General features: G+C 43.1%; 1 protein-coding gene across 1 annotated transcript; it reads right to left on the reverse strand.

Annotated features, from left to right (window-relative positions):
* Window positions 1-1,412: 1,412 nt before the first annotated feature.
* Window positions 1,413-24,990, reverse strand: pygb (phosphorylase, glycogen; brain). The gene is made up of 20 exons (XM_029752997.1): window positions 24,748-24,990; window positions 23,347-23,448; window positions 21,494-21,572; window positions 21,253-21,356; window positions 21,042-21,173; window positions 20,783-20,894; window positions 19,377-19,459; window positions 13,597-13,740; window positions 12,738-12,830; window positions 7,976-8,122; window positions 7,461-7,624; window positions 7,106-7,220; window positions 6,744-6,845; window positions 6,461-6,608; window positions 5,567-5,625; window positions 5,200-5,341; window positions 4,127-4,334; window positions 3,687-3,821; window positions 3,026-3,092; window positions 1,413-2,490 (listed from the first exon to the last, which is right to left on the reverse strand). The coding sequence occupies exons 1-20, from the start codon at window positions 24,988-24,990 to the stop codon at window positions 2,326-2,328; spliced, it is 2,544 nt and encodes an 847-aa protein (XP_029608857.1). The 3' UTR covers window positions 1,413-2,325.
* Window positions 24,991-25,527: the final 537 nt, after the last annotated feature.

A 25,527-nucleotide genomic window follows, 5' to 3' on the forward strand; every position in this document is an offset into this window, starting at 1 on the left:
GCATCTTTTGAATCACTTGCTCAGGTGGAGCCATTGTGGAGGAAGGACATGGTTGAATTAGCAGGGTAGACTGTTTTGACTTGTCATTTACACGCCATAAGCAGACTTCACCTCCAAGACTGTGCGGCTGCAGTGCAGTAGAGCTCTCATCTTGATTAACCAAACCGGGCTCTTTGAGTCAACTTCTCTAAGCCCTTTTAATACACTGATATCATCTAACTTTAATGTGACAAGTGAAGTTTGCTTGTAGTCAGTGAAGGGGCCTTAGCATATTGTGCTTGTCATTTGACCTTTTCCAGTAGTGTACATGGTGTCTGCTGCCCTTTGCAATATATCTCATTCTTGTGTAGAAACGAGTGACTCAGACATGTGGGTTGGTAGATTGAATATACCTCACAAGAGTCGGGTTAAGTGTGACAACTCATGTTGGAGCCTGCAGTCAACGTTTCTTTTTTATGTCTACAGTTCAAAATATCTTGATTTTCTTGCTAACCTTTTTGGTATCTACTATACCGGACTGGACATACAAAGAATTATGTACATATGCTTGTTAAGTAATGGAATAAACTTAATTGAATTAAAAACATGAAGTGGTTTACTTTGAACCTCTACTCATCTAATTCCTTCCACTCAAATGACCTTAAATTTGAAGAATGTCAAAGCTAAAATCCTAAGTTGCTACATCCATGATTTGACTTTGATTCTTGAATAGATCATTAATCTATCAATATAGAATTTACACCTCATGAGCTTAGTTCAACTGTCCTATCCCATCAGATAAGTTTGATTCACCCCAATGTTAAACCTATGTAAACACAGTTTTAACCATGGTGAGGCAATACAATCATGTTGATATCGTGGATGGTCAGTTCTTGCATCTATAGCTCAGCTAATGAATTTGAGCGGTTACATTTCTCTAGGCCCATCCCTGAGCTTTTTACAGAAAAAGGCAGGGTGATGCTTTGTTTCAATTAAGGATTCTAGCTTTAAATACTTTGTTTTGAGGATGGTATTGGGAGCAAGTGGCAATACCACATGGTCTGCATTTACACCGGCAGCCCAACTATTTTATTCCACTAATTGGTATTTTAGCCAGTCACAGATTTTTACATCAGAGCTGATCGGTCAAGACCAATTAGTGAAAAAGATCAGAATTGGGCTCCCTGTGTAGATGCAGTCTTCAAAAACATACTGAAGGTTAAACTGTCATGCTGTAGTTGTGATTAGTCCCCACAAATCAGAAGCAGGCTTGGTGAGAGGGTGTGGGAGTAAGAACACTCTCCTGTTGGACCAGTTTGAGAAGCAAGCCAGGATGCAGAGACATGGCAGACCACAACGGGCTGCCACTGCAGTTTGACTATTTACCTGAGGTTCCCTATACTCGAATGTAGAATGATATCCTCACACTATAATCACAAATAACACATTTAATAATTTGAACATGATTGCGGTGACAAGTGATACAGTACTTATTCAAGGATGAAAAAAGACGACTGCGTAAAAGGTAGTTACTGAGAAACAGCATATGCTTTTTGTTTGAAGTACATTTAGAGCGAAGACATTTAAGTGATGCTACTGAAATATAGATTATACTTATACAGTAGCCATCTCAATTCAGAAGTCACGCCAAGGCCATTTGTGGTGACAGCTGCTCCATAGTCTCTGAAGTGTGACAGTGTTCTAACAGGTTTTCCTAATAAGGGACATAGTCAAGCATCAGAACTGTTTTGCCCAAGCTGTATACTACACATTTTCAAATCAAATACAGTAGAATTGTACAAAACATTCCATTAAACCAATGGCATGTTACAGCTTTAGACCAGGCACTTGCTTCTAGATAACATTGTTTCTCTCTCTCTTATGAATGCTATGGTCCAGAATTGGTACATTAATGACCAGGCACTTGACTTTACATATACACATTCTATAACTCTGAAATGCTTTGTCAGTGATGATTAAAACAAAATCCCCATTACAAGTCTTAGTAGCAAACAAAATGTGTTATTTTTGGTTAACTATTCCGAATCACTAATAGACAAATCATATTCAGCAGTGTAAACTGTATGGTCATTACTGGGATTGGCATCTACAGTATCCGTGCACATGGTGGAGTCAAAGACTAGCAGGAGTAATAGTAAGCAGAGGCTAGATTCAAACAAGCTTCCTTTGGCTATTCAGACGTGCACGCGATCTGCCGCCGACTCTAACCCCATCTCTGCAATGTTGTAATGGGTGGGCTATGAGTCAAGCCTGATGAGACGGACCTACAGCGAGGAGAGGTAACACAAGCACTTGTCCCCTAACTGGAGAGTGAAGACAGGCTCCTCATTTGTGGGATTCAACAGGGGGCTCGTTGGGGGGTGGGATCTTCACATCGGAGGGCTCCACGCCCCAGATATCCCGGGCGTACTCGCTGATGGTTCGGTCGCTGGAGAACTTGCCGGAAGCAGCGATGTTTCGAATCACCGTTCTTGTCCACTCTTTAGGGTTCTGAAAAGAAAACAGTTGGGAAGCTCACAATCAAAATTTCGGCCACAAACGACTGCATTCTTGTTTTGTCTAGTATGATTACGTTGAGTACACAGACGATTGCAGGTCTACACTATTGTAACGGATGTGGTAATTCAACAACCACATGGGGAACTGGTAATAGAAGCAGCTAATGGGGTTTGCTGTAAATTGTGGCACTTTGTGACAACCCAACCGTAGAGCGCAACAGGAGCCCCAGCTGTTAATGAGACGGTAACCCAACACCAGGACTGGGCTGCTGACAGGTAAACGTGACATGCTGACTGCTCTGACCTCCCAATGGTAGGCAGGTAGAGGTAGAGAGATGGCTTTGCGGTTTGTGTCGGTATGAAGGCAGACAGAGTCATATCAGACAGCACCCTCTGGTGGACTTAATAAAACTCAATGTAAGGGCCAGACATCACAAGCTCAAATAGACAGAAGTGTATAAGAACTGTTCTTCAAACTTGTTTTCTGAAATGTTTTCATGGTATGAAATCCATTACACATAGCCCACCTTGTATAGCTCATTGACTCTATCTTGGCAAGTGATGTAGGCCTCATAGTCAGCAAACACTTTGAACCTGAGGTGAGGAAGCGATGCAGTGACAAATTAGTTCTTAGGTTTTCAAAACGTAGGGATATCACATCCATTTCAGATAATAAAACAGTGATCATGTACCCTATGGTAGAGATCATCAACTAGAGTCAGCCGTGGGCCAATTTTTTTCTTGACCGCATGGTCAGGAGGCCAGAACACAATTACAAATCATTTACAAATTGAACGCAAAAAGCCCAACTGATATAATATTTGACTAAAACAATCATTTCAAACCTTGCTTACATTTGTACACGATCACATATCCCTCTCTATTTTGCGTGGGAGTACTTTGGAACAGATTTACAAAATTAAAATCACTTGGAGTGAGATTTCTGGTGTTTTTACAGTCTTATGTCAAACAATTAATACATGTTTTGCTCAGAAAACTTAGGGGGACCAAATCATTATTATTATTATTTTTTTAAATCACCCACGGGCCAAATTCAGCCCATCAGTGGGGAGCCCTGCCCTATGGGCTAACAGCAGCAAGCAGGGTCAGTTCATCCTTGCAATCTGAAGAGCTGACAATATGCTAATAACACCGATATGTTAACAACACTGCTGTTATTCTGCTTACCTGTCGTGGTTCATCAGCATGTTCACCACATCCTTGAAGAGCTCATGCTCTTTGGGACTGAAGTAGCCAGTCTGGATCTGATCAATCACCTGCCTCAGCTCTGGTAGACGCTCGTAGTACTCCCTGGCATTGTACCTGGGCAGATACATTGGTTGAAGGGTTCAAGGTTATCCTTATGATGGCTAAACATTACAGGGTAAATATTTACCAATGCGATCTTGACTGTTAAAATGACAGTTCACCAAAATGACATTAGTTTTTGGTACCAAAACCAATTTGTCATTTTGTAATTTGGGTGAAATATCCCTATAAAATGAACAAGGAAATGTCTGCTGTCCAGTTTGTAAGAGAGCACGCTTGCCGTTGCTCTGAGTCTCTTATTTCTAAGTCTATGACAAGTCCCATTCATTCTGACACCAATCCAGTCAGCTCTTTCTCACCCTATTTGGTCCATGGCATCCACATCCTCTACCCTCATGCCGAAGATGAAGAGGTTCTCCTCTCCGGCCTCCTCAGCCATCTCTACGTTGGCTCCGTCCATGGTGCCGATGGTGAGCGCTCCGTTCAGCATGAACTTCATGTTGCCAGTGCCAGAAGCCTCTGTTCCCGCTGTGGAGATCTGTTCTGATAAGTCAGCTGCTGGAATCACTGGAACATACAGCAGGGAGAGGGAAGGGCTTAACAACAAACATACTAGGTATATCCTACTCAGCCGTGGTGTAAAGTACTTAAGTAGTACTTTAAAGTATTTTTGACAACTTTTATGTCATTACATTCCTATACAAAATAATGTACTTTACTTCGTTCATTTTCTCTGGCACACAAAAGTACTCGTTACATTTTGAATGCTCAGCAGGACAGGAAAATGGTCAAATTCAAGAGAACACCCCTGGCCATCTCTACTGCCTCTTATCTGGCAGACTCACTAAACACAAATCCTTCATTTGTAAATTATGTCTGTGTGTTGTTGGATTGTGCCCCTAGCTATCCGGAAATGAAAACAACAAAAAAATTATGCCATTTGTTTAATATAAGGAATGTGAAATGATTTATACTTTGACTTTTGAGAATTAAGTATATTTTAGCAATTACCTTTACTTTTGATACTTAAGTATATTTAAAACCAAATACTTTTAGACTTTTACTCAAGTGGTATTTTACTGGGTGTCTTTTACTTGAGTCATTTTCTATTAAGGTATCTTTACTTTTACTCAAGTATGACAATTGGGTACTTTTTCCACCACTGCTACCCAGTAACATGTAGACATACTGTAGAACAACATTAAAACATTGACGTAAACAACTGTCCACAGTCCAAACCATAGCTCCATACAAACAGGATTCGGGTTCCATTCTCAGTAGCCTCTCTTTCCTTCAATGATAGCAGACAGGACTAGATAGGATTGAACCCTATTCCTCACACCCATCAAATCCTTTCATATTGATGGTCATAAAGGAGAGGACATGAGGAAAGGAAGCCATCTGTGAATCCTTGGACAAACCATCCTCTCACCTTTCTCTGCTAGGGAGACCCTGTAGTTCTCGAGGTAGATGACCTTTAACCTGTCCCCCACCACCGGGTCGTTGTTGATCACCTGGCCCACCGCCGTGATCAGCTTGATGATCATTTTGGCCATGTGGTAGCCAGGTGCAGCCTGGGTAGAGAACACAGCGTCAACAGTTGGATATTGATGAGGAAAGAATTTTAAAAAATAAAACAAATATATACATACATGTCTGAATGACTAACTCATCTTACATCGAATATAAAGTATCACAAACAAGTCAACAGATCAGTTATAACATTTAATTTTCATAAACAAAATAGTATTTCCATAGTGACTGATTGTGTCATATACCTCAGATGTCTAGCTACATACCTTTCCTCCAATTATCACAGTCCTGGGAACAAAGTGTTTAGAGGGGTCCTTTTTAATCCCTGTAGAGAAATATTATAATTTACTCCATTTCCCTCAGCTCAGTTAACTGGGATCTCGAGTGGCGCAGCGGTCTAAGGCACTGCATCTCAGTGCTAGAGGCGTCACTACAGACCCTAGTTCGATTCCAGGCTGTATTACAACCGGCCGTGATTGGGAGTCCCATAGGGCGGTGCACAATTGGCCCAGCATTGTCCGGGTTAGGCCGTCATTGTAAATAAGAATTGTTCTTAACTGACTTGCCTAGCTTAATAAAGGTTAAATCAAATTAAAAACGATTCCACAGCCAGAGGGCAGTGTACACCTACTACTGTGATCTCTATCCAAATAGCCCAGAACCAAAATGACAGTGTCACTAGAGATTACGATATAAACAGCAGTGGGCTTTCATTGCCACCATGATGTTCTAATGAACAGATTTTTGTCTAATGAATTACTCAATAGAAGTTGCCTGAATTAAATGTCAAATTAATGTAAACCCATTTAAATATTATTTAACTAGGCAAGTCAGTTAAGAACAAATTCTTATTTACAATGGACTGCCTACCCTTCCCCTAACCCGGATGACACTGGGCCAATTTTGCACCGCCCTTTGGGACTCCCGGTCACGGCCGGTTGTGATACAGCCCGGGATCGAACCAGGGTCTGTAGTGTCGCCTCCAGACCGAGCTGCGCCACTCAGGAGCCTTAAATCATTAGGGATTTAAAACACTGAGCTCCTTGGGTTGCTGAAAGTACTGGCTGTGCAACCAGTCTCCACTGTGCAGTTGTTTGAAGTATGAGATTTATGTTGGCACTAATATCGCCCCATATTGTGACGTGTGGAGGAGCTCTTACGGTTGTAGAAGGTGATGATGTGGAGGACGTTGAGCAGTTGTCTCTTGTACTCGTGGATTCTCTTCACATGGATGTCAAAGATGGACTCAGGGTTGATCTTCACCTCGTACTCCTTCTCCAGGTAGGCTGCAAACTTCTGCTTGTTTTCCTGTAATAACACACAGAGGGGTTTTCCCAAGTCTGGCCATGACACCAGATTGTATCAACTCTATATTCTTGTGTTTTTGGGAGAAGTAAATAAAGGGTTGCGATGTTAAGAATGTGGAACTGAATGAGTAGCTACCTGTTTTACATCGGCGATGTCACAAATGAAAGCATCTTCATCAATGAAGTCCAGTAGTTTCCTCAGCTGGAAGAGGTCCGTCAAGAAATCGTCTCCAATTTTCTACAATGAAAACAAAAAGCATGAAAGCATAAATAGTTACAATAGTCATATAATGGAATTTGAGTATGTGGACACAGTGTGCAGAGACTTCTGTGGTCTTGAAAAACGACATACTGATCAGTGTCAACACAACAAAGGGTAGACATTAGTTCATTGGGTGTGCAGGACTACTAACCCACAATGAGGTTCATTCCCCAGCAGGTAGCACCAAAAAGACACTCAGAGGTACGCTGTACTCTAGCTCTGTAAAAATCTGTTACCTCAGCGATGAGGTCTGCCAGGCCTGGGTTACACAGCAGCAGCCAGCGGCGAGGAGTGATACCATTGGTCTTGTTCTGGAACTTCTCTGGCTCCACCTCATAGAAGTCCTTGAAACTGAGGACGGAGAGGCATACAACAAATGAATATATCAGGCACACAACAAGTTAGTGGATCAGTGGATGTCTTTCTGATAGACTTGTTCAACGCAACAGGAATGTCAACATAACTGGAAAGCTAATAAAACAATACTCCAGGTTAGCCTGTAAATTGTTTCATGCAAAGCAGCCACCATCACCACCTATTTTGGTTAGACTTATTTAATAATCAAAAGGTGAAATCAGGTGAAACACTAACACAGTGTTCTTGACGATTTCAGAGTGGATCCGGGCGACCCCGTTGACAGCGTGGGAGCCCACCACACACAAGTGGGCCATGTTGATCCTCTTGGGGTCTCCCTCCTCGATCAGGGACATCCTCCTCAGACGGTCATCGTCCCCTGGGAACATGGCAGCGATCCTCTGAGAGGGCACAGAGAATCAACTCATAAGTGCGCATTCACAAAGTCAAGTACGCATACATATAGTCCCAACTTGCATTTGTGTGCTGCTGATTACTAATATAAAAGGTCAAAAGTTACACTGAGCTTAGATCTGTGGAAAGAAACAACAGCACTCAAAAAGGAGGGAGGAGGGATCCTTCGGAGCATAGAAAAAAGATCCACACACTCAACACATTCTGGACGAGCTTGTTCGAGCACCCGGTATCAAAAGCACGTACCAAGTCGAGATGAATGATAATATCTCCCATTTCAGAGCAGCAGAAATCAGCCTCCTTTGTCCCGAGACAGTGAGTGGACACAGAGGGCTTACTTGGAGGTGGAGGTGGTTGATCTCATAGATGATCTGCAGGTGGCGAGGCAGCAGCTTCTCAAACAGGCTGATGGGCCAGCGCTCCAGGGCCTCAGGCAGGACGGTGTGGTTGGTGTAGGCACACGTCTGACGCGTCACCTCCCAGGCCTGGAACACGCAGGGGACGGAGTAAGGAAAGAAGAGAAAAAAGGCATCGCAGGTCAACAATGTCTATACAATACAAGTGCATCCGAATCACAGTTAATAAATCACAAAACATGTTTGTTGATTTGATTAGGATAAATAACTAATACTGTACATATACAAATGGAAATTGCATGTACTGTACAATATAACAGATGTATATCAAATCAATGTGATTCCTAGCCAACTGTATCATTTCTTCAAGCAGAAGGAAGTTTTTCCTGAGGAGGGAAGCATTGCCCAATACACAGGCTCCACCCAAGCTCAACACTCTGGATCAGTTACCGCGTCACGATGACTTGGCAAAAACCACCCTCCTCAAACAATGCTGCCCCAAAACAGCTCTGGTTTCCAGTTCAACCAGAGTTCACACTGGGACACAGTCCCACACCTAAGCAGTCCTACCATCTACACAGCCGTCTCACTTGGTACCGTTTGTCTGACTGTCATAGTGAGTGCCAGGCCTGGGATAGGGTTGAATATTTTACCAGTATTTCACAACTGATCCATCCTGAGAATAAAAATCACTTCTCACGGGGTAACCCGGTATTTCCCGCCAAAACCTCAAGTGTCATTCAAAAGCATATAAATAGGCCTGTCTGGATTTGATTAGAACTTTGATCAAGCCTGATCCTACCTGAGCCTGATGACCCATTCATTAAATACATTTTATGAGCCCTACATTAAAAATCCATTTTAAAATCCTAAGTGATTGTGCCGTTATCCAATACATATGATATATAGGCTACTGCACATTACGCACGACAGAAAAACATGAAAGCCCATAGATGTAGATAGCTATATGCTCTCTTGGGTAAATAAACCGTGGCGTGTATTCATGGGTGCCAAGGGAAGCCAGGCTTCCTCAAAAAATGCACTAAGAAAAAGACAAATCAGAGAGAGACTAATTTATATTTAGTCTCTCTGTGTTTCATAATTTTCCTTCAACTCGCAAAAGGCTGAATGCATCTCACCGGAGAAAGCATTCGAGTGAGTTAAACAGCACCCCCTCTGTCTCTGTAGGTTTCCATCTGATGCTGTCTGGTCCAAACATCTATGACATTGTTGAGGCCCGTATCATTGAATGCAAATGCAATAGAAGCCAGTGAGGATTTGGCCTCCCTTGATAAAAAAAAAAAGTAAAAAAAAAAATAGGATAGCCAATCAGCATTGAGCTAAACCGAGTAAGCTCAACTGTGAAGGTCCTGTCGCACCCAAAAAAAAAATGTTAAGTGTCAAGGGAAGCCAGTTTGGATTTGGCATCACTCCTTTCAAATCGCATTGAGAGCATATGTCATTGACAGAAACAACTTGAATTGTTGCATCTTGTTGTCCTCCAGGAGCTAGCTAGCTAGTTGAAATTGGCCCTTTTCTAAATTAGCCATGGATGTATATCTGGATTCTGATCCAATCATAATTAATATATTGTTCCCCTGGCCTGAGAGGATGGAAGTTCAATATGTAGAAGGCTAACGTTAACTAGCTAGCGAGCGAGCAACTTAGGAAGTTAAATGCTTGCTCGCTAGCCTTAGGCAGGTAGCCCTAGGACAACAGAAAATATAAGCAGAGTGATGGACTGTTTTGTCAACATGAAAGAGAGGAGGGTGGCATTGGCATTTCTCTACAAGTAGACCGAGTCAACATGTTATTTCTACTTGCACAAATGTGTACGCACACGCAATCACTTGCACAGAAATCAGAACCATGGATAGACACATTATATTTATCCTACATTGATAAGACTAAATTGTTTTTGGTATCTTTTAGTTGTCACTGTATTAGACTAAGCATAGGTGATCTGATGTTGAAATGGTGCTGGAACAGTGGAAGCAGCTCCCGTTTTCTTTGTGACTTGTGGTAAGTCTCTGTGGTTCCAAATCAATAGTTGCTTAGTGGTCCGGAAACATAAACTTGCTTGACCGTGCTGAAGGTCATGTAAATGCTTGTTACATGCAATATGGTATCTCTCCGGTTTTCTAATGAAACAAAGGCGTGGTTTAACTGATTCTGCCACTGTGTCTTCTTATTGTCTTGGCACTTATGTGCTATATATATATATATATATATATATATATATATATATATATAGCAGTCGCAAGGCATATGAACTAACAGGTTGTAGAGCGAACAACGCAATTATCACAACACACAGGTTGTAATACAGCTTCTTTTTTTTTTCTCTCGGGCTTCACCAGGGATTTTACCCACGCACCCCTACTGTAAATAAATTAAACAAGCGCCTGTATTACTGTATTGTATTATATGACTGGAATTACACACATTCAAACCATGATAAAGCTGCTAAAACATGCAATTCTGGTGCAGCACATGCGGCCTACAAAGTCACAAGTACAGGCTAACAAAATCGGAATTTGAAATATAGCAGGGCCTATTTGTATAATTAGTAGGCTGACGCATATATTCCTTTCAGAATATTTCCAGTAATGTTATTAGCCTACCTCCTCTTTCTCTGTATTGTTGCTTCTTTCCTTCCTCGCTTTTAACAGTTAAATGAAATACGTTTCATTGTCCTTATCGTCATCATTCTAATGGCATCCTTGAATAATGTTAGACTAGAATTAGATGCAGACGGCTTCCACCTCACTTCACGAAGCTTGAACGGTTATAGGTCTGAATAAATAACTGCTATAGCCTACCGACATGGCGCGTTTGCTCTTCTTCCAGCCTACCTGTGACTTCTGTGTGCTGTATTTAACATTCAGCAAAACAAAGGCTTGCGTCTCTCTACTCATAGTCTATTGGTATAAGAAATGCAACAACAAAAAACGTCCAGCAAGCTATTCTAGTCGAGCGCTCCCTGCTTGGGACTCCAAGAGCTAAGGAGCGTTGTTAAAGGAGAGAGGCCAGCAGTGCACAGGTGCGTGCGTATTGTGCAAAAGATAGAGGCTATAAGTTAGAAGCTTATGATGAATAACCCATCATTCATTAGCTAAATATAAGGCTAATACTGCACTGAATTAATTAGCTGAAACAGATAGGCTAGGATATACAGTTGAAGTCGGAAGTTCACATACACCTTAGCAAAATACATTTAAACTCAGTTTGACAATTCCTGACATTTAATCCTAGTAAAGATTCCCTGTCTTAGGTCAGTTAGGATCACCACTTTACTTTAAGAATGTGAAATGTCAGAATAATAGTAGAGAGAATGATTTATTTCAGCTTTTATTACTTTCATCACATTCCCAGTGGGTCAGAAGTTTACATACACTCAATTAGTATTTGGTAGCATTGCCTTTAAAAATTGTTTAACTTGAGTCAAACATTTTGGGTAGCCTTCCACAATAAGTTGGGTGAATTTTGGCCCATTCCTCCTGACAGAGCTGGTGTAACTGAGTCAGGTTCGTAGGTCTCCTTGCTCGCACACGCTTTTTCAGTTCTGTGGATATAGATACTTTTGTACCTGTTTCCTCCAGCATCTTCACAAGGTCCTTTGCTGTTGTTCTGGGATTGATTTGCACTTGTTTTTATACTTGCATACCATTGTTTGTACAGATGAACGTGGTACCTTCAGGCGTTTGGAAATTGCTCCCAAGGATGAACCAGACTTGTGAAGGTCTATAAAAAAAATTCTAAGGTCTTGGATGATTTCTTTTGTATTTACCATGATGTCAAGCAATGAGGCAATGACTTTGAAGGTAGGCCTTGAAATGCATCCACAGGTACACCTCCAATTGACTCAAATGATGTCAATTAGCCTATCAGAAGCTTCTGAAGCCATGACATCCTTTTCTGGAATTTTCCAAGCTGTTTAAAGGCACAGTAAACTTAGTGTATGTAAACTTCTGACCCACTGGAATTGTGATCCAGTGAATTATAAGCGAAATAATCTGTCTAAACCATTGTTGGAAAAATTACTTGTGTCATGCACAAAGTAGATGTCCTAATCGACTTGCCAAAACTATAGTTTGTTAACAAGAAATTTGTGGAGTGGTTGAAAAACTAGTTTTAATGACGCCAACCTAAGTGTATGTAAACTTCCGACTTCAACTGTATATTTCTCAATCTTGAACAGGATTATCTATTTTGGATGCAATTTCAAATGGAATTGATGGAGAGAGAGAAATATTGTTGTGTGAGCAGTCTTCGAGTGATAGTCTGTTTTTTTTTATTTTAAACTGCAGCTGCAATTAAAAACAATATACATCTTTACAATAAAAAAAATAAGGCGACCCCCGAAAGAAGATGTGTAAATTAGGCGCGCATTCAGTCCTTATATTACTGTATCATAGGCTATGCTGCAGCAAATGTAAACCAATCTGTCACAAGAAAAAACCATGAGATGATAGGTCTATATGCATTGTGAAGTGCACTCCATACGGAGATGGGCTGTCAACATGAGCGTTGATGATTGATCAGGCAGACCGCAGAAGCAAGTTTTAGACATTGCAGATAATTTAACAGTTCCATTTTACATCATGCTGTTGATATAAATAAATGTATTATAATTCACTGGTTTCCCGCAGTTATTTATCCTGGGTAAAAAGAGTGTTTTTTGGCGGCAAATCTCGGTAACTGGGTTCCCGCCATTCAACCCTAGCCTGGGAGAATACGTTACCTTGTCCCAGTCCAACTTCTCCAGATCCACTAGGATCCTCATCAGCTCAGGGATGGCCAAGGCAGGGTGGGTGTCATTGAGCTGGATGGCCACCTACCAGTGGATGGAGAGAGGAGAGTGTCAGTCATGGCCATGGTTTAGGCCTCACTCCTCACACCCACCCCCCCCCCCCCCCAATCTGAGAGATCTACTGCAGCCCTCATCCTCCACAACACCCGTTCTGCCAATCACATTCTGTTAAAGGTCCCCAAAGCACGCACATCCCCGGGTCACTCCTCTTTTCAGTTTGCTGCAGCTATCGACTGGAACGAGCTGCAAAAAACACTCAAACTGGACAGTTTTATCTCCATCTCTTCATTCAAAGACTCAATCATGGACACACTTACTGACAGTTGTGGCTGCTTCGCATGATGTATTGTTGTCTCTACCTTCTTGCCCTATGTGCTGTTGTCTGTACCCAATAATGTTTGTACCATGTTTTGTGCTGCTACCATGTTGTGCTGCTCCATGTTGTGTTGCTACCATGTTGTCATGTTGCCATGCTATGTTGTTGTCTTAGGCCTCTCTTTATGTAGTGTTGCGGTGTCTCTTGTCGTGATCTGTGTTTGGTCCTTTATTTTTAATCCCAGCCCGTCCCCGCTGGAGGCCTTTTGGTAGGCCGTCATTGTAAATAAGAATTTGTTCTTAACTGACTTGCCTAGTTAAATAAAAGGTCACATTTGAAAAAAATAGTTGTACTAATTGTAGAATGTGTAATATTAAAAGGTTGTGTATGGGATTTGAGGAACAGCAATAAGGTTGGGTTTATCAAAGAAAAAAACTATTGACTGCTCACATTGGATATAGTGAAATACAATACCTTCTCTGGGAAGGTCTCAAAGGAGGTCCTGACGGGGTCTCTGCAGCCAAACTTGGAGGACTTGAAGCGGCGGATGATGTCCTGCAGTGTGGCGGCCACCACAAAGTACTCTTGCTTCAGACGCAGCTCCTTGCCCTCAAAGAACTGAACACACACACTTTAGAATTATAACAGTCTATTCTCAAAGCAATCACTCAAGGGCAAGTTGACCCCATGTGGTGAATACCTAGCATCAGTTTAGCGTCGGATACAGATTTGCAGACGTTATCGCAGGTGCAGTGAAATGCTTGTGAATAAATAGTGTATTCAATGCATTCGGAAAGTATTCAGACCTTCACTTTTTCCACATTTTGTTACGTTACAGCCGTATTCTTAAATAGATTAAATAGTTGTTCCCCCCCCCCAATACCCCATAAGGATAAACCAAAAAACTAAACTGAAATATCCCTTTTACATAAGTATTCAGACCCTTTAATCAGTACTTTATTGAAGCACATTTTGCAGCGATTACAGCCTTAAGTCTTCTTGGGTATGCCAAGCTACAAGCTTGGCACACCTGTATTTGGAAAGTTTCTCCCATTCTTCTCTGCAGATCCTTTCAAGCTGTCAGGTTGGATGGGGAGCATCGCTGCACAGTTATTTTCAGGTCTCTCCAGAGATGTTAGACCGGTATCAAGTCTTGGCTCTGGCTGGGCCCCTCAAGGATAGTCAAAGACTTGTCCCGAAGCCACACCTGCGTTGTCTTGGCTGTGTACTTAGGGTCGTTGTCCTGTTGGAAGGTGAACCTTCGCCCCCAGTCTGAGGTCCTGAGCGCTCTGGAGCCGATTTTCATCAAGGATCTCTCTGTACTTTGCTCCGTTCATCTTTGCCTTGATCCTGACTAGTCTCCCAGTCCCTGCCGCTGAAACACATCCCCATGGCATGATGCTGCCACCACCATGCTTCACTGTAGCGATCATATTGGCCAGGTGATGAGGGTACCTGGTTTCCTCGAGACGTGACGCTTGGCGTTCAATCTTGGTTTCATCAGACCAGAGAATCTTGGTCTGAAAATCCTTTAGTTGCCTTTTGGCAAACTCCAAGCGGGCTGTCATGTGCCTTTTACTGAGAAGTGGAATCCTGTCTGGCCACTCTACCATAAAGGCCTCATTGGTAGAGTGCTGCAGAGATGGGAGAACCTTCCAAAAGGACAACCATCTCCACAGAGGAACTCTGGAGCTCTGTATGAGTGACCATTGGGTTCTTGGTCACCTTCCTGACCAAGGTCCTTCTTCCCCGATTGCTCAGTTTGACTGGCGGCCAGCTCTAGGAAGAGTCTTGGTGGTTCCAAAATTCTTCCATTTAAGAATGATGATGGAAGCCACTGTGTTCTTGGGGACCTTCAATGCTGCAGACATTTTTTGGTGCCCTTCCCCAGAGCTGTGACTCGACACAATCCTTTTTCGGAGTTCTACGGACAATTCCTTCGAACTCTGGGAATATGGCTCCCTCCGCAAGGCAATTAAACAAGCAAAATGCCGGTGACAGGGACAAAGTGGAGTCGCAATTCAATGGCTCAGACACGAGACACGGCTGTCACGGGGTATACAGGAAATCACGGACTACAAAAAGAAAACCAGCCATGTCACGCGCAAGACTGCTGGCCCAGACGGCATCCCTAGCCGAGCGTGCGCAGACCAGCTGGCTGGTGTGTTTACAGACATATTCAATCGCTCCCTATCCCAATCTGCTGTCCCCACATGTTTCAAGATGGCCACCATTGTTCCTGTACCCAAGAAGGCAAAGATAACTGAACTAAATGACTACAGCCCTGTAGCACTCACTTCTGTCATCATGAAGTGCTTTGAGAGACTAGTCAAGGATCATATCACCTCCACCTTACCTGTCACCCTAGACCCACTTCAGTTTGCATACCGCCCAACAGGTCCACAGACGATGCAATCGCCATCACACTGCCTTATCCCATCTGGACAAGAGAAATACCTATGTAAAAATGCTGTTCATTGACTACAGCTCAGCATTCAACAACATAGTACCATCCAAGCTCATCATCAAGCTGGAGGCCCTAGGTCTCAACCCCGCCCTGTGCAATTGGGTCCTGGACTTTCTGACGGGCCGCCCACAGGTGGTGAAGGTAGGAAACAACATCTCCACTTCTCTGACCCTCAACACTGGGGCCCCACAAGGGTACGTGCTCAGCCCGCTCCTGTACTCCCTGTTCATCCACGACTGCGTGGCCATGCACGTCTCCAACTCATTTATCAAGTTTGCAGTCGACACGACAGTAGTGGGCTTGATTACCAACAACAACGAGACGGCCTACAGGTAGGAGGTGAGGGCCCTCGGAGTGTGGTGTCAGGAAAACAACCTCTCACTCAACATCAACAAAACAAAGGAGATGATCGTGGACATCAGGAAAGCAGAGGCAGCACCCCCTAGCCACATCAAAGGGACAGCAGTGGAGAAAGTGGAATGTTTTAAGTTCCTCGGCGTACACATCACAGACAAAGTGAAACGGTCCACCCACACACACACACACAACAGCACCTCTTCAACCTCAGGCGGCTGAAAAATGTTGGGCATGTCATCCAAAACCCTAACAAACTTTTACAGACGCACAATCGAGATCATCCTGTCGGGCTGTATCACAGCCTGGTACGGCAACAGCGCCACCCTCAACCGAAAGGCTCTACAGAGGGTGTTGGGGTCTGCACAACGCATCACTGTGGGCAAACTACCTGCTCTCCATGACACCTACAGCACCCAAAGTCACAGGAAGGCCAAAAGATCATCAAGGACAACAACCACCCGAGCCACTGCCTTTTCACACCACTACCATCCAGAAGGCGAGGTCAGTACAGGTGCATCAAAGCTGGGATCGAGAGACTGAAAAACAGCAATCACTAACTCAGAGGCTGCTGCCTACATTGAGAACCAATCACTGGCCACTTCAATAAATGGATCACTAGTCACTTTAAACAATGCCACTTTAATAATGTTAACATATCTTACATTAGCCATATCATATGTATATACACTGTATTTTATAGCATCTATTGCACCTTGCCTATGCCGCTCGGCCATCGCTCCTCCATATATGTATATGTACATATTTTCATTCGCCCCTTTAGATTTGTGTGTATTAGGTAGCTGTTGGGGATTTGTTAGATTACTTGTTAGATATTACTGCACTGTCTGAACTAGAAGCACAAGCATTTCACTACACTCGCATTAACATCTGCTAACCATGTGTATGTGACCAATAAAATTAGATTTTCTTGGTTTTTGCTCTGACATGCACCGTCAACTGTGGGACCTTATATAAACAGGTGTGTGCCTTTCCAAATCATGTCCAATCAATTGAATTTACCACAGGTGGACTCCAAGGATGATCAACGGAAACAGGATGCACGTGGTATCATAGAAAAAGGTCTGAATAAAACGTTTATATATATATATGTGCAAACATATTTTTTTTTAAACCTGTTTTTCCCTTTGTCATTATGGAGTATTGTGTGTAGACTGATGAGGATTTTTTACAATTTAATCAATTTTAAAATAAGGCTGTAACGTAACAAAATGTGAAATAAAGTGAAGGGGTCTGAAAACTTTCTGACTGCACTGTATCACACTACCATGTCAGATTCAGCAGGAGTATGTATGAGAGGCACGGGTGGACCCAACTTTTACCAAATGCTGCTTTTATTTAACCAAGGACAAACTGGGGCAGGAATAGACCTCTACTCCACCCATACTAACTATGCTACACATATCTACAGTGAGGGAAAAAAGTATTTGATCCCCTGCTGATTTTGTACGTTTGCCCACTGACAAAGAAATGATCAGTCTATAATTTTAATGGTAGATTCATTTGAACAGTGAGAGACAGAATAACAACAACAAAAATCCAGAAAAACACATGTCAAAAATGTTATGAATTGATTTGCATTTTAATGAGGGAAATAAGTATTTGACCCCCTCTCAATCAGAAAGATTTCTGGCTCTTAGGTGTCTTTTATATAGGTAACGAGCTGAGATTAGAAGCACACACTTAAAGGGAGTGCTCCTAATCTCAGCTTGTTACCTGTATAAAAGACACCTGTCCACAGAAGCAATCAATCAATCAATCAGATTCCAAACTCTCCGCCATGGCCAAGACCAAAGAGCGCTCCAAGGATGTCAGGGACAAGATTGTAGACCTACACAAGGCTGGAATGGGCTACAAGACCATCGCCAAGCAGCTTGGTGAGAAGGTGACAACAGTTGGTGCGATTATTCGCAAATGGAAGAAACAAAAAATAACTGTCAATCTCCCTCGGCCTGGGGCTCCATGCAAGATCTCACCTCGTGGAGTTGCAATGATCATGAGAACGGTGAGGAATCAGCTCAGAACTACACGGGAGGATCTTGTCAATGATCTCAAGGCAGCTGGGACCACAGTCACCATGAAAACAATTGGTAACACACTACGCCGTGCAGGACTGAAATCCTGCAGCGCCCGCAAGGTCCCCCTGCTCAAGAAAGCACATATACATGCCCGTCTGAAGTTTGCCAATGAACATTTGAATGATTCAGAGGCCAAATGGGTGAAAGTGTTGTGGTCAGTTGAGACCAAAATGGAGCTCTTTCGCATCAACTCAACTCGCCGTGTTTGGAGGAGGAGGAATGCTGCCGATGACCCCAATAACACCATCCCCACCGTCAAACATGGTGGTGGCAACATTATGCTTTGGGAGTGTTTTTCTGCTAAGGGGACAGGACAACTTCACCGCATCAAAGGGACGATGGACGGGGCCATGCACCATCAAATCTTGGGTGAGAACCTCCTTCCCTCAGCCAGGGCATTGAAAATGGGTCGTGGATGGGTATTCCAGCATGACAATGACCCAAAACACACGGCCAAGGCAACAAAGGAGTGGCTCAAGAAGAAGCACATTAAGGTCCTGGAGTGGCCTAGCCAGTCTCCAGACCTTAATCCTAAAGAAAATCTGTGGAGGGAGCTGAAGGTTCGAGTTGCCAAAAATCAGCCTTGAAACCTTAATGACTTGGAGAATATCTGCAAAGAGGAGTGGGACAAAATCCCTCCTGAGATGTGTGCAAACCTGGTGGCCAACTACAAGAAACGTCTGACCTCTGATTGCCAACAAGGGTTTTGCCACCAAGTACTAAGTCATGTTTTGCAGAGGGATCAAATACTTACTTCCCTCATTAAAATGCAAATCATTTTATAAAATTTTTGACATGCGTTTTGTGTTGTTATTCTGTCTCTCACTGTTCAAATAAACCTACCATTAAAATTATAGACTGATAACTTCTTTGTCAGTGGGCAAACGTACAAAATCAGCAGAGGGATCAAATACTTTTTTCCCCCTCACTGTACATGCATCTAGAGTAATACCATTCTCAGTACATGTTGAGCAACCTTGTGGTTTCCTCATCCTAACTTGAACAGCTGACGTGCTTCACGTTACACGTCGGAGTCTGCAGCACTGAGGAGATCGTGCTGAATGCTGTACTAAGACACTCCGCCACCACCACAACACATCCATTATGACCTTATTAAGTCATGGCTGGAGAGAACGCACCACCCCCGTGTGGCCTAGCAAATGTCTTTTTCTCACACTCACACTCACACACACACACACACACACACACACACACACACACACACACACACACACACACACACACACACACACACACACTATTGCTGGTCATTTTCACTTTGAGCACTTGCAGAATGTCATCTCTACCCCATAAGGGTCCACATAGATACTCACATTGTCGTTGGGATAGAGGACGCGTGAGATGTTCTCAGCCAGGTTGCGGTCTAACACAGCTTCAATGTAGTCACCAACATTGACTGCACAAGAGAGAGGGGACCATTTAAAACGATACAGTATTTCAATTATACATCAGCAGTCTGTCAAGGTCGAGGACTTGCTCCTCTTCAAAGGCTTTAGGCAGCTTGATTGTTGTGGGTCCTGCTGTGGCTGAGCAGTATAGGTACACAGTATAAAACAACATAGATGGTCTACACATCACTTTGAAAAAGGGTTTTTTAACTGATCCTAATGCAATTGAGTAGTGGTTGAAAAAAAACCTGATGCTTAATTCAAAACTGACATTAAGCTGTCACTAGAGATGTGACTTGTAGGTTTGTCCTTTGCTGTAACCACTCGTCGATTACATGAGCCCAGGGAACCCAGTTGTTTGTCATGGCTACACATGCTTGCGTGGTAAACATTAACTCAACCAAACCTGCCTCAGGCTCGTCTAAATACAGCTTGGAAGATGACACACACACACACACACCTCACTAGGAGAATGGCACACCATCATAGTACTATGTAATGTCACAGCATTTGAAATGGGATCCAGTGTTGAATTTATTGAGTCTGAGCGTGGCCAACTTCATTAAGGATCTTCTGCACAACAGTAGAGAGTTCCTGGAAACAGTCAGCGTAGAAAGCGCCCTAAGCTCCATGTCCTAAGAGGGTCGTATCCATGGGTAATGTTGGCAGGCTGCCCTCTCCCCTCCCCCACCAATGGGGCAATGGCATTGTGTTGGTACAGGGGGGAACACTTTGTATTCCAAGCAGCTTCTTTTTTAAGGTAACCATCTCCCCCCCATTGCCACTCTTTGCATAAATACCCATTAATCTTGGCCCGACTGGACCTCAGCTCATATTAGCATAATTTCCATGGCTCTCTGTCCACCTGCCATAGAAGAGGAGAAACCAAGAACCCAGAATAAGAGAACTTCAACTCTTCCAGGCCAGATGGCTTTGTAAGTAATAAATATGATACAAAGAAAAATCTGGATGTATTTCCTGTAAATAGATCCTTAGAAACTCAAAAGAAATGTCCATCTGTGCAAAACTGGACTCACAGTTCAAGGCTGGGCTGAGGGTTTGTGGGAGCTTGAGGGGCGTAGGAGAGGTCAAGGTCTACATACCACAGTTCTCTAGAGATTAATTAGCTCCCATGGACAGCAATATAACTGCCATTACCAATTGTGACTAGTGTATTCTTAACATAGGCCTACTAGCAAGGTGTCTTTTAGGCACCTGAGTGTATCAGCTACAGTTGGATTAAAGAGTAGCGTTACCAACCTCTACTGTCAACAGGCTATATATCTCAACAGCTAAACAGATCTATGCTAAAAATGGGCATGGAGCCATACATTCCTGCAGGTTGAAGTCAATGGGTGCCTTAGCAGACCACAGTCTCATGGTGTTCACTGTGTTGTTCTTGAATCCAGGCACAGGAGTGTCATAAGGCATGGCCAGGACAACCTAGGGAACAAACAAAAAAAAGCATTAGGAGAAACGAGATGGGAAACAGAGAATTAGAAGAGAAATGCCGATCGATTCAAATGTTTTGTCTCTGATCACATGGTGTATGTGTGCATGTGTACGCGTGTGTCTGGTGCACAGACTCACCTGGGTGTCCACCCACTTTACGCCCCCTGCTGTTTGCTCCACTCGGCCATAGAAATGCACAGGGAGCATGTACTCTGGACGAGCCTTCTCCCACGGGTTCCCATACCGCAGCCAATCATCAGCCTCCTCCACCTGAGAGGGAACAAAGATATGTACGGATGCAATATTACAATAACCGCTAAATGTGATCAGGAATGCCATGCTCCATTACCTGCCAGCCATTGGAGATCTTCTGGTTAAAGATGCCAAACTCATAGCGGATGCCATAGCCATAGGCTGCCAGGCCTAGAGAGGCCATGGAGTCCAGGAAACAAGCTGAAATGGAGGAACGTGTGAAGATCCATTTCTTATGGTATGCTCTACTTACATTTGCCTGCATTGGGTGAGATGTTTGAGTTTACACAGATCATGTTCGAATGTCTGAGTGTGACAAAGAGTGTTTGAAGCCTTACCTGCAAGGCGGCCCAGTCCCCCATTCCCCAAGCCAGCATCCTCCTCTATCTCCTCCAGCTCCTCTATGTCCAAGCCCAGCTGGTCAGCAGAGAGAACTCATTAGAAACATCTCCTATACAGCCCCAGGCATACATCAGCATCAGGTGCCAATAGAGTTTGAAATGAACTTGAGTAACCCTTGTCTGTATTGTGGAAACTTAAAGCACAAGTAGTCCTAATAAGCCTACTATTTTAAGGTTTGAATTTAGGCAATACAGACACAGCAGTATGTAGCCGACTTGCAGGTTAGTTGGTGTGTGTGTGATATTTTTTAAATCATACACTTGTAACATGATGTTCCTTGTAGATTGTGTTCTGATGAAGACCAATGAGGAAATAAAACAAATATAGGCCTACATTTCTCTACGATTTCTCTGCTGAGTGAGAACTGACTGCTGTTGACTCTCCCAATCCAGGCCTACCCGTCTACGCAACGTGGCCAACAGACCTCACACTTGCAGGCTGTGATGATGCCTTGTCTTTCATACGGAGATTCTATTTTAACTTAGTGCAAACAAAAGGGTGCATTGTCCAATTCTGAACAAGAAGATTGTTAAAAGCTACAGATACTGTACATTAGGTCTAAATCTCATGTTGCTTTTGAGGAGATCACATAGGCTAGGTCTACTAATCAGATATAACACTGAGAAACTATACGAGAGGCATGGTAGCCCCTGCTCCAGTATCTGTCAGTTAGAGATGTCAACCGTGAGTATGGCGGGTCTCCTCTCGATCGCCCAGGGAGGCTCCGATTCAAACTCAGACAGCTCTGCAAGCGTTATGTCAAAATGTGTTAGTTATTCACCAAATATGGATTTTTGCTGAGCAACTATCTTAAATTTACTCTAGTTACGGCCGGTATGTACTTCCAAAAAAGGTCTAGCGGAGACATGTCATAGTCATCGTTGACATCTCTAACACTCAGATACTGGGGCAGGCAGCCTCAGTAAACAGTCTGCCTGTACTGATAGTCTCCAAAACATCACTAGCAAAGGCACCTTCATCATGAGAAATAGGGTTACAGCTACTAGCATTAAAGACATGCTCTGGAACTTTGGCGACCAAGTCTTTTTTTAAACCTCCCGTTTTGGCCTGGATGTGTCAATGTGTAGTTCATACATGCATAATCTATGAGCAGAATTACTGTCTCACTTAAATTGCCACGAAATCCCTAGTTTGAAAGCAACTGTTTTTCTAGAAGCTGTACTGCATCATTTTCCCAAAATGTTCCCCCACGTAGGCCAGCCCCCTAGCAGTTCCAAGTTCTAGCCAATGAGCTTCAGCCCCTCAACATTTGAGTGACAGCTAGCAAGATGTATACACAGCACAGCAAGAGCGTGCATTGACGTGGTGCACATATCTGCACATGTGACGTAGTACACAATTTCAGGGAACACTTTTTTGGCTCTAGAGCGCTACTTTCAGAACAACTGACTAAAAAGCATTCAAAAATATTGAAGAAACTCTTTAAATACCCATTGAAAGCTAAAACAAAGGGAGGCCTTATAAAACATGTAGTGGATGAATGGTAATAGGACCCCCCCTCCCCCTCCCAGTCAGAACACAGTGAGCTTCAGTGCTGGAGCTGGACTGTTACACTGGTGATGAAAGCATAGTACCTGGGAGAGACACTAATAAGCCCACCACACAAACCAAGCAGACAAAGTCAGGTCTGACTATGGACTAGGGATGTATACGTGGGGAGTTTGAGGCCTACATCTTCATCCTGATTGTATGGCAGGAGGTACAGGTTTAAAAAAATAATAATACAATTTTTTAAAAAGACACTGGCAGTGCAGGTGTATGGTTTTACCTGGTAGATGGCTTCATCGCAGGCATTCTGTAGGCCCAGGTTGATCATGGTGTTCTGAAGGGTCCGACCCATGTAAAACTCCAATGATAGATAGTGGATCCTCTGAAGATGACATAGATGGGTTTCAGCATTTCAGAGATATGTAAACAGTCAAAGAAACGGTTTGGAAAAAAGATATACTGTCGGCACAATGACTCAAACACTTTGTAGCAAAACAGATTTGTGACCAGTCATTCAGTGGTGCTACTCAACTTGAGATCATCAGAAGCTGAAGAATCTGTGCTAAAGACTTGAGCAAAGTTAGGTCAGCATGACGTCATAAATCACCAACACGCAGTACTGCAGACCCTCTGCTCAGCACTCTGTCACTTGTAGCCTAATGCATCTCACAATATTCACTGCTCCGGCTATTCCCCCTCAGTCCTCCACCACCCTCACCAACCCCCAGAGAGGAAGTAATACCATCACGTCATTGGCACTGTTCAGAATCAGAACCAACGCAAAGCTATGCTAAGGAATGTGTCAGCTTGATGTTGCCAGAGCAGGAGGAAAAAAAGTATTTCTCAGATGTAGGACTGTTTAGTTCCACACAATGGATGGCATGAGGATATGCTGTATGCAATAATTTAGCTCTGAACAATAGGCGGTTGAAAAGCCAACAGGTTTTTCTGTTATTCATTCAAAGCCGTCACCCTGCCCATGAGGTCTGGAACTGGTCATTGTCTCAGATCATGTGCATTGGTGGAATCCTTTGGTAGTGAGAACATTACATTATGCTGCTGGGATCTTTAGGTTTGGCTGGAGCTCAGTGCTTTGTCACCACTGCAGCTGCTATTTTACTGATTGAGCAATCAATGCAGTACACTCTGAATTTTAATTATTCCCTTTCCAAGAAAAAAGGAAGACTATGGTAGACCATGTTTAGCCTGTTGAAAGGTGAATGTAGAGAAGTGTATACATTTTCCGGCCCATTACTCTGTGATGCCGGTTATGCAATATCTGGTGGCATGTTTCCAGCATGTTCATGCACAGACGTGTAAAAAGGGTATGTCCACAATAAAACATGGACAACCTCTAGCTACATTTTGAAAAATATTCAGAAACAACTAAACTGAATAATTAAGACAAACCAAATGCCCATGCCATCGTAAGGTGGGAGGGTGTGTCGCTTCGCACAGTAACTGTAGATTTTGTATTTGAAATATGTTTGGGTATCCTCTTCTACACATACAGGCTATCTGGGAATAATCAAATAGAAACTTGCATGAAGAACAGACCAAGAATACAAATAACCACTGATTTCAAAATGCAACTGGACACATTGCATGTGCAACAAAGTAACAAGGAAACCAAATCCCATACACTTCCTGTATAATTTCAGGGAGATGTTTTCGCCTTTACCTTTGGATCTTTCTCATAATAATATTGCTGAGTGCGGATCCATCTCCCAACGAGGTGGTCCCTGACTGTGTGAGCCAGGGCGAAGTAGTAATCCCGAGGGGTGGCTACATTGCGATCTTTGACAAGAGTGAAGTGAAGATGCCTGTTGAAACTTTTCTTGATTTCTACGACATCGCCCAACCCTGCAATGCCACGCACGCTGATCTGTTTTCTCTTTTCATGGTCACTCAGTGGGCTGCTCATAGCTTCAGATAAACTCTACCCGAACTTGAGCAAGGTTTGAATTGATTAGAAGTTGAGTTGAAAAGATCCACGCCTGATAGCCCTTGATGGCAGACAGTTGGTTCCTAGAAGAAAAAAGACTTCCTCGAAACACACCCCTTAATTATATCTGTTTGGATTAATGGGAGGGGAGTGTGTTCGCACTTGCCTCTTATTGGTCAATCTGTGCGAAAAAGAATACGTCTTGACGTCAGATCTAGATCAAGCGTCGCGTCGATGGCTACGTCGTAATGTCCTGTAATAGTATAGTCACAGACAGAAGGGGGAAATTCTAAATAATATTTGGTATAATCTACCTACTCACACTTCTTATGATTGTTATTTTATAGCTCAATGGTTATGGTACTGATTTATGGTATGTCGGGGCCATTTAGCTATAAGGTCGGGACTGATGGTCTGTTTACGTTTCGTTGTGGCTAGATCCAGTCTTACAGCGTCATCTAGTGATAGTGTCGGGGACAACAGTTGTTGACGACTAGCGTTGTAGATAAACCTAAC

Source organism: Salmo trutta, chromosome 5 (genome assembly GCF_901001165.1).
Source record: "Salmo trutta chromosome 5, fSalTru1.1, whole genome shotgun sequence".
In the NCBI taxonomy this organism is placed as follows: Eukaryota; Metazoa; Chordata; class Actinopteri; order Salmoniformes; family Salmonidae; genus Salmo; species Salmo trutta.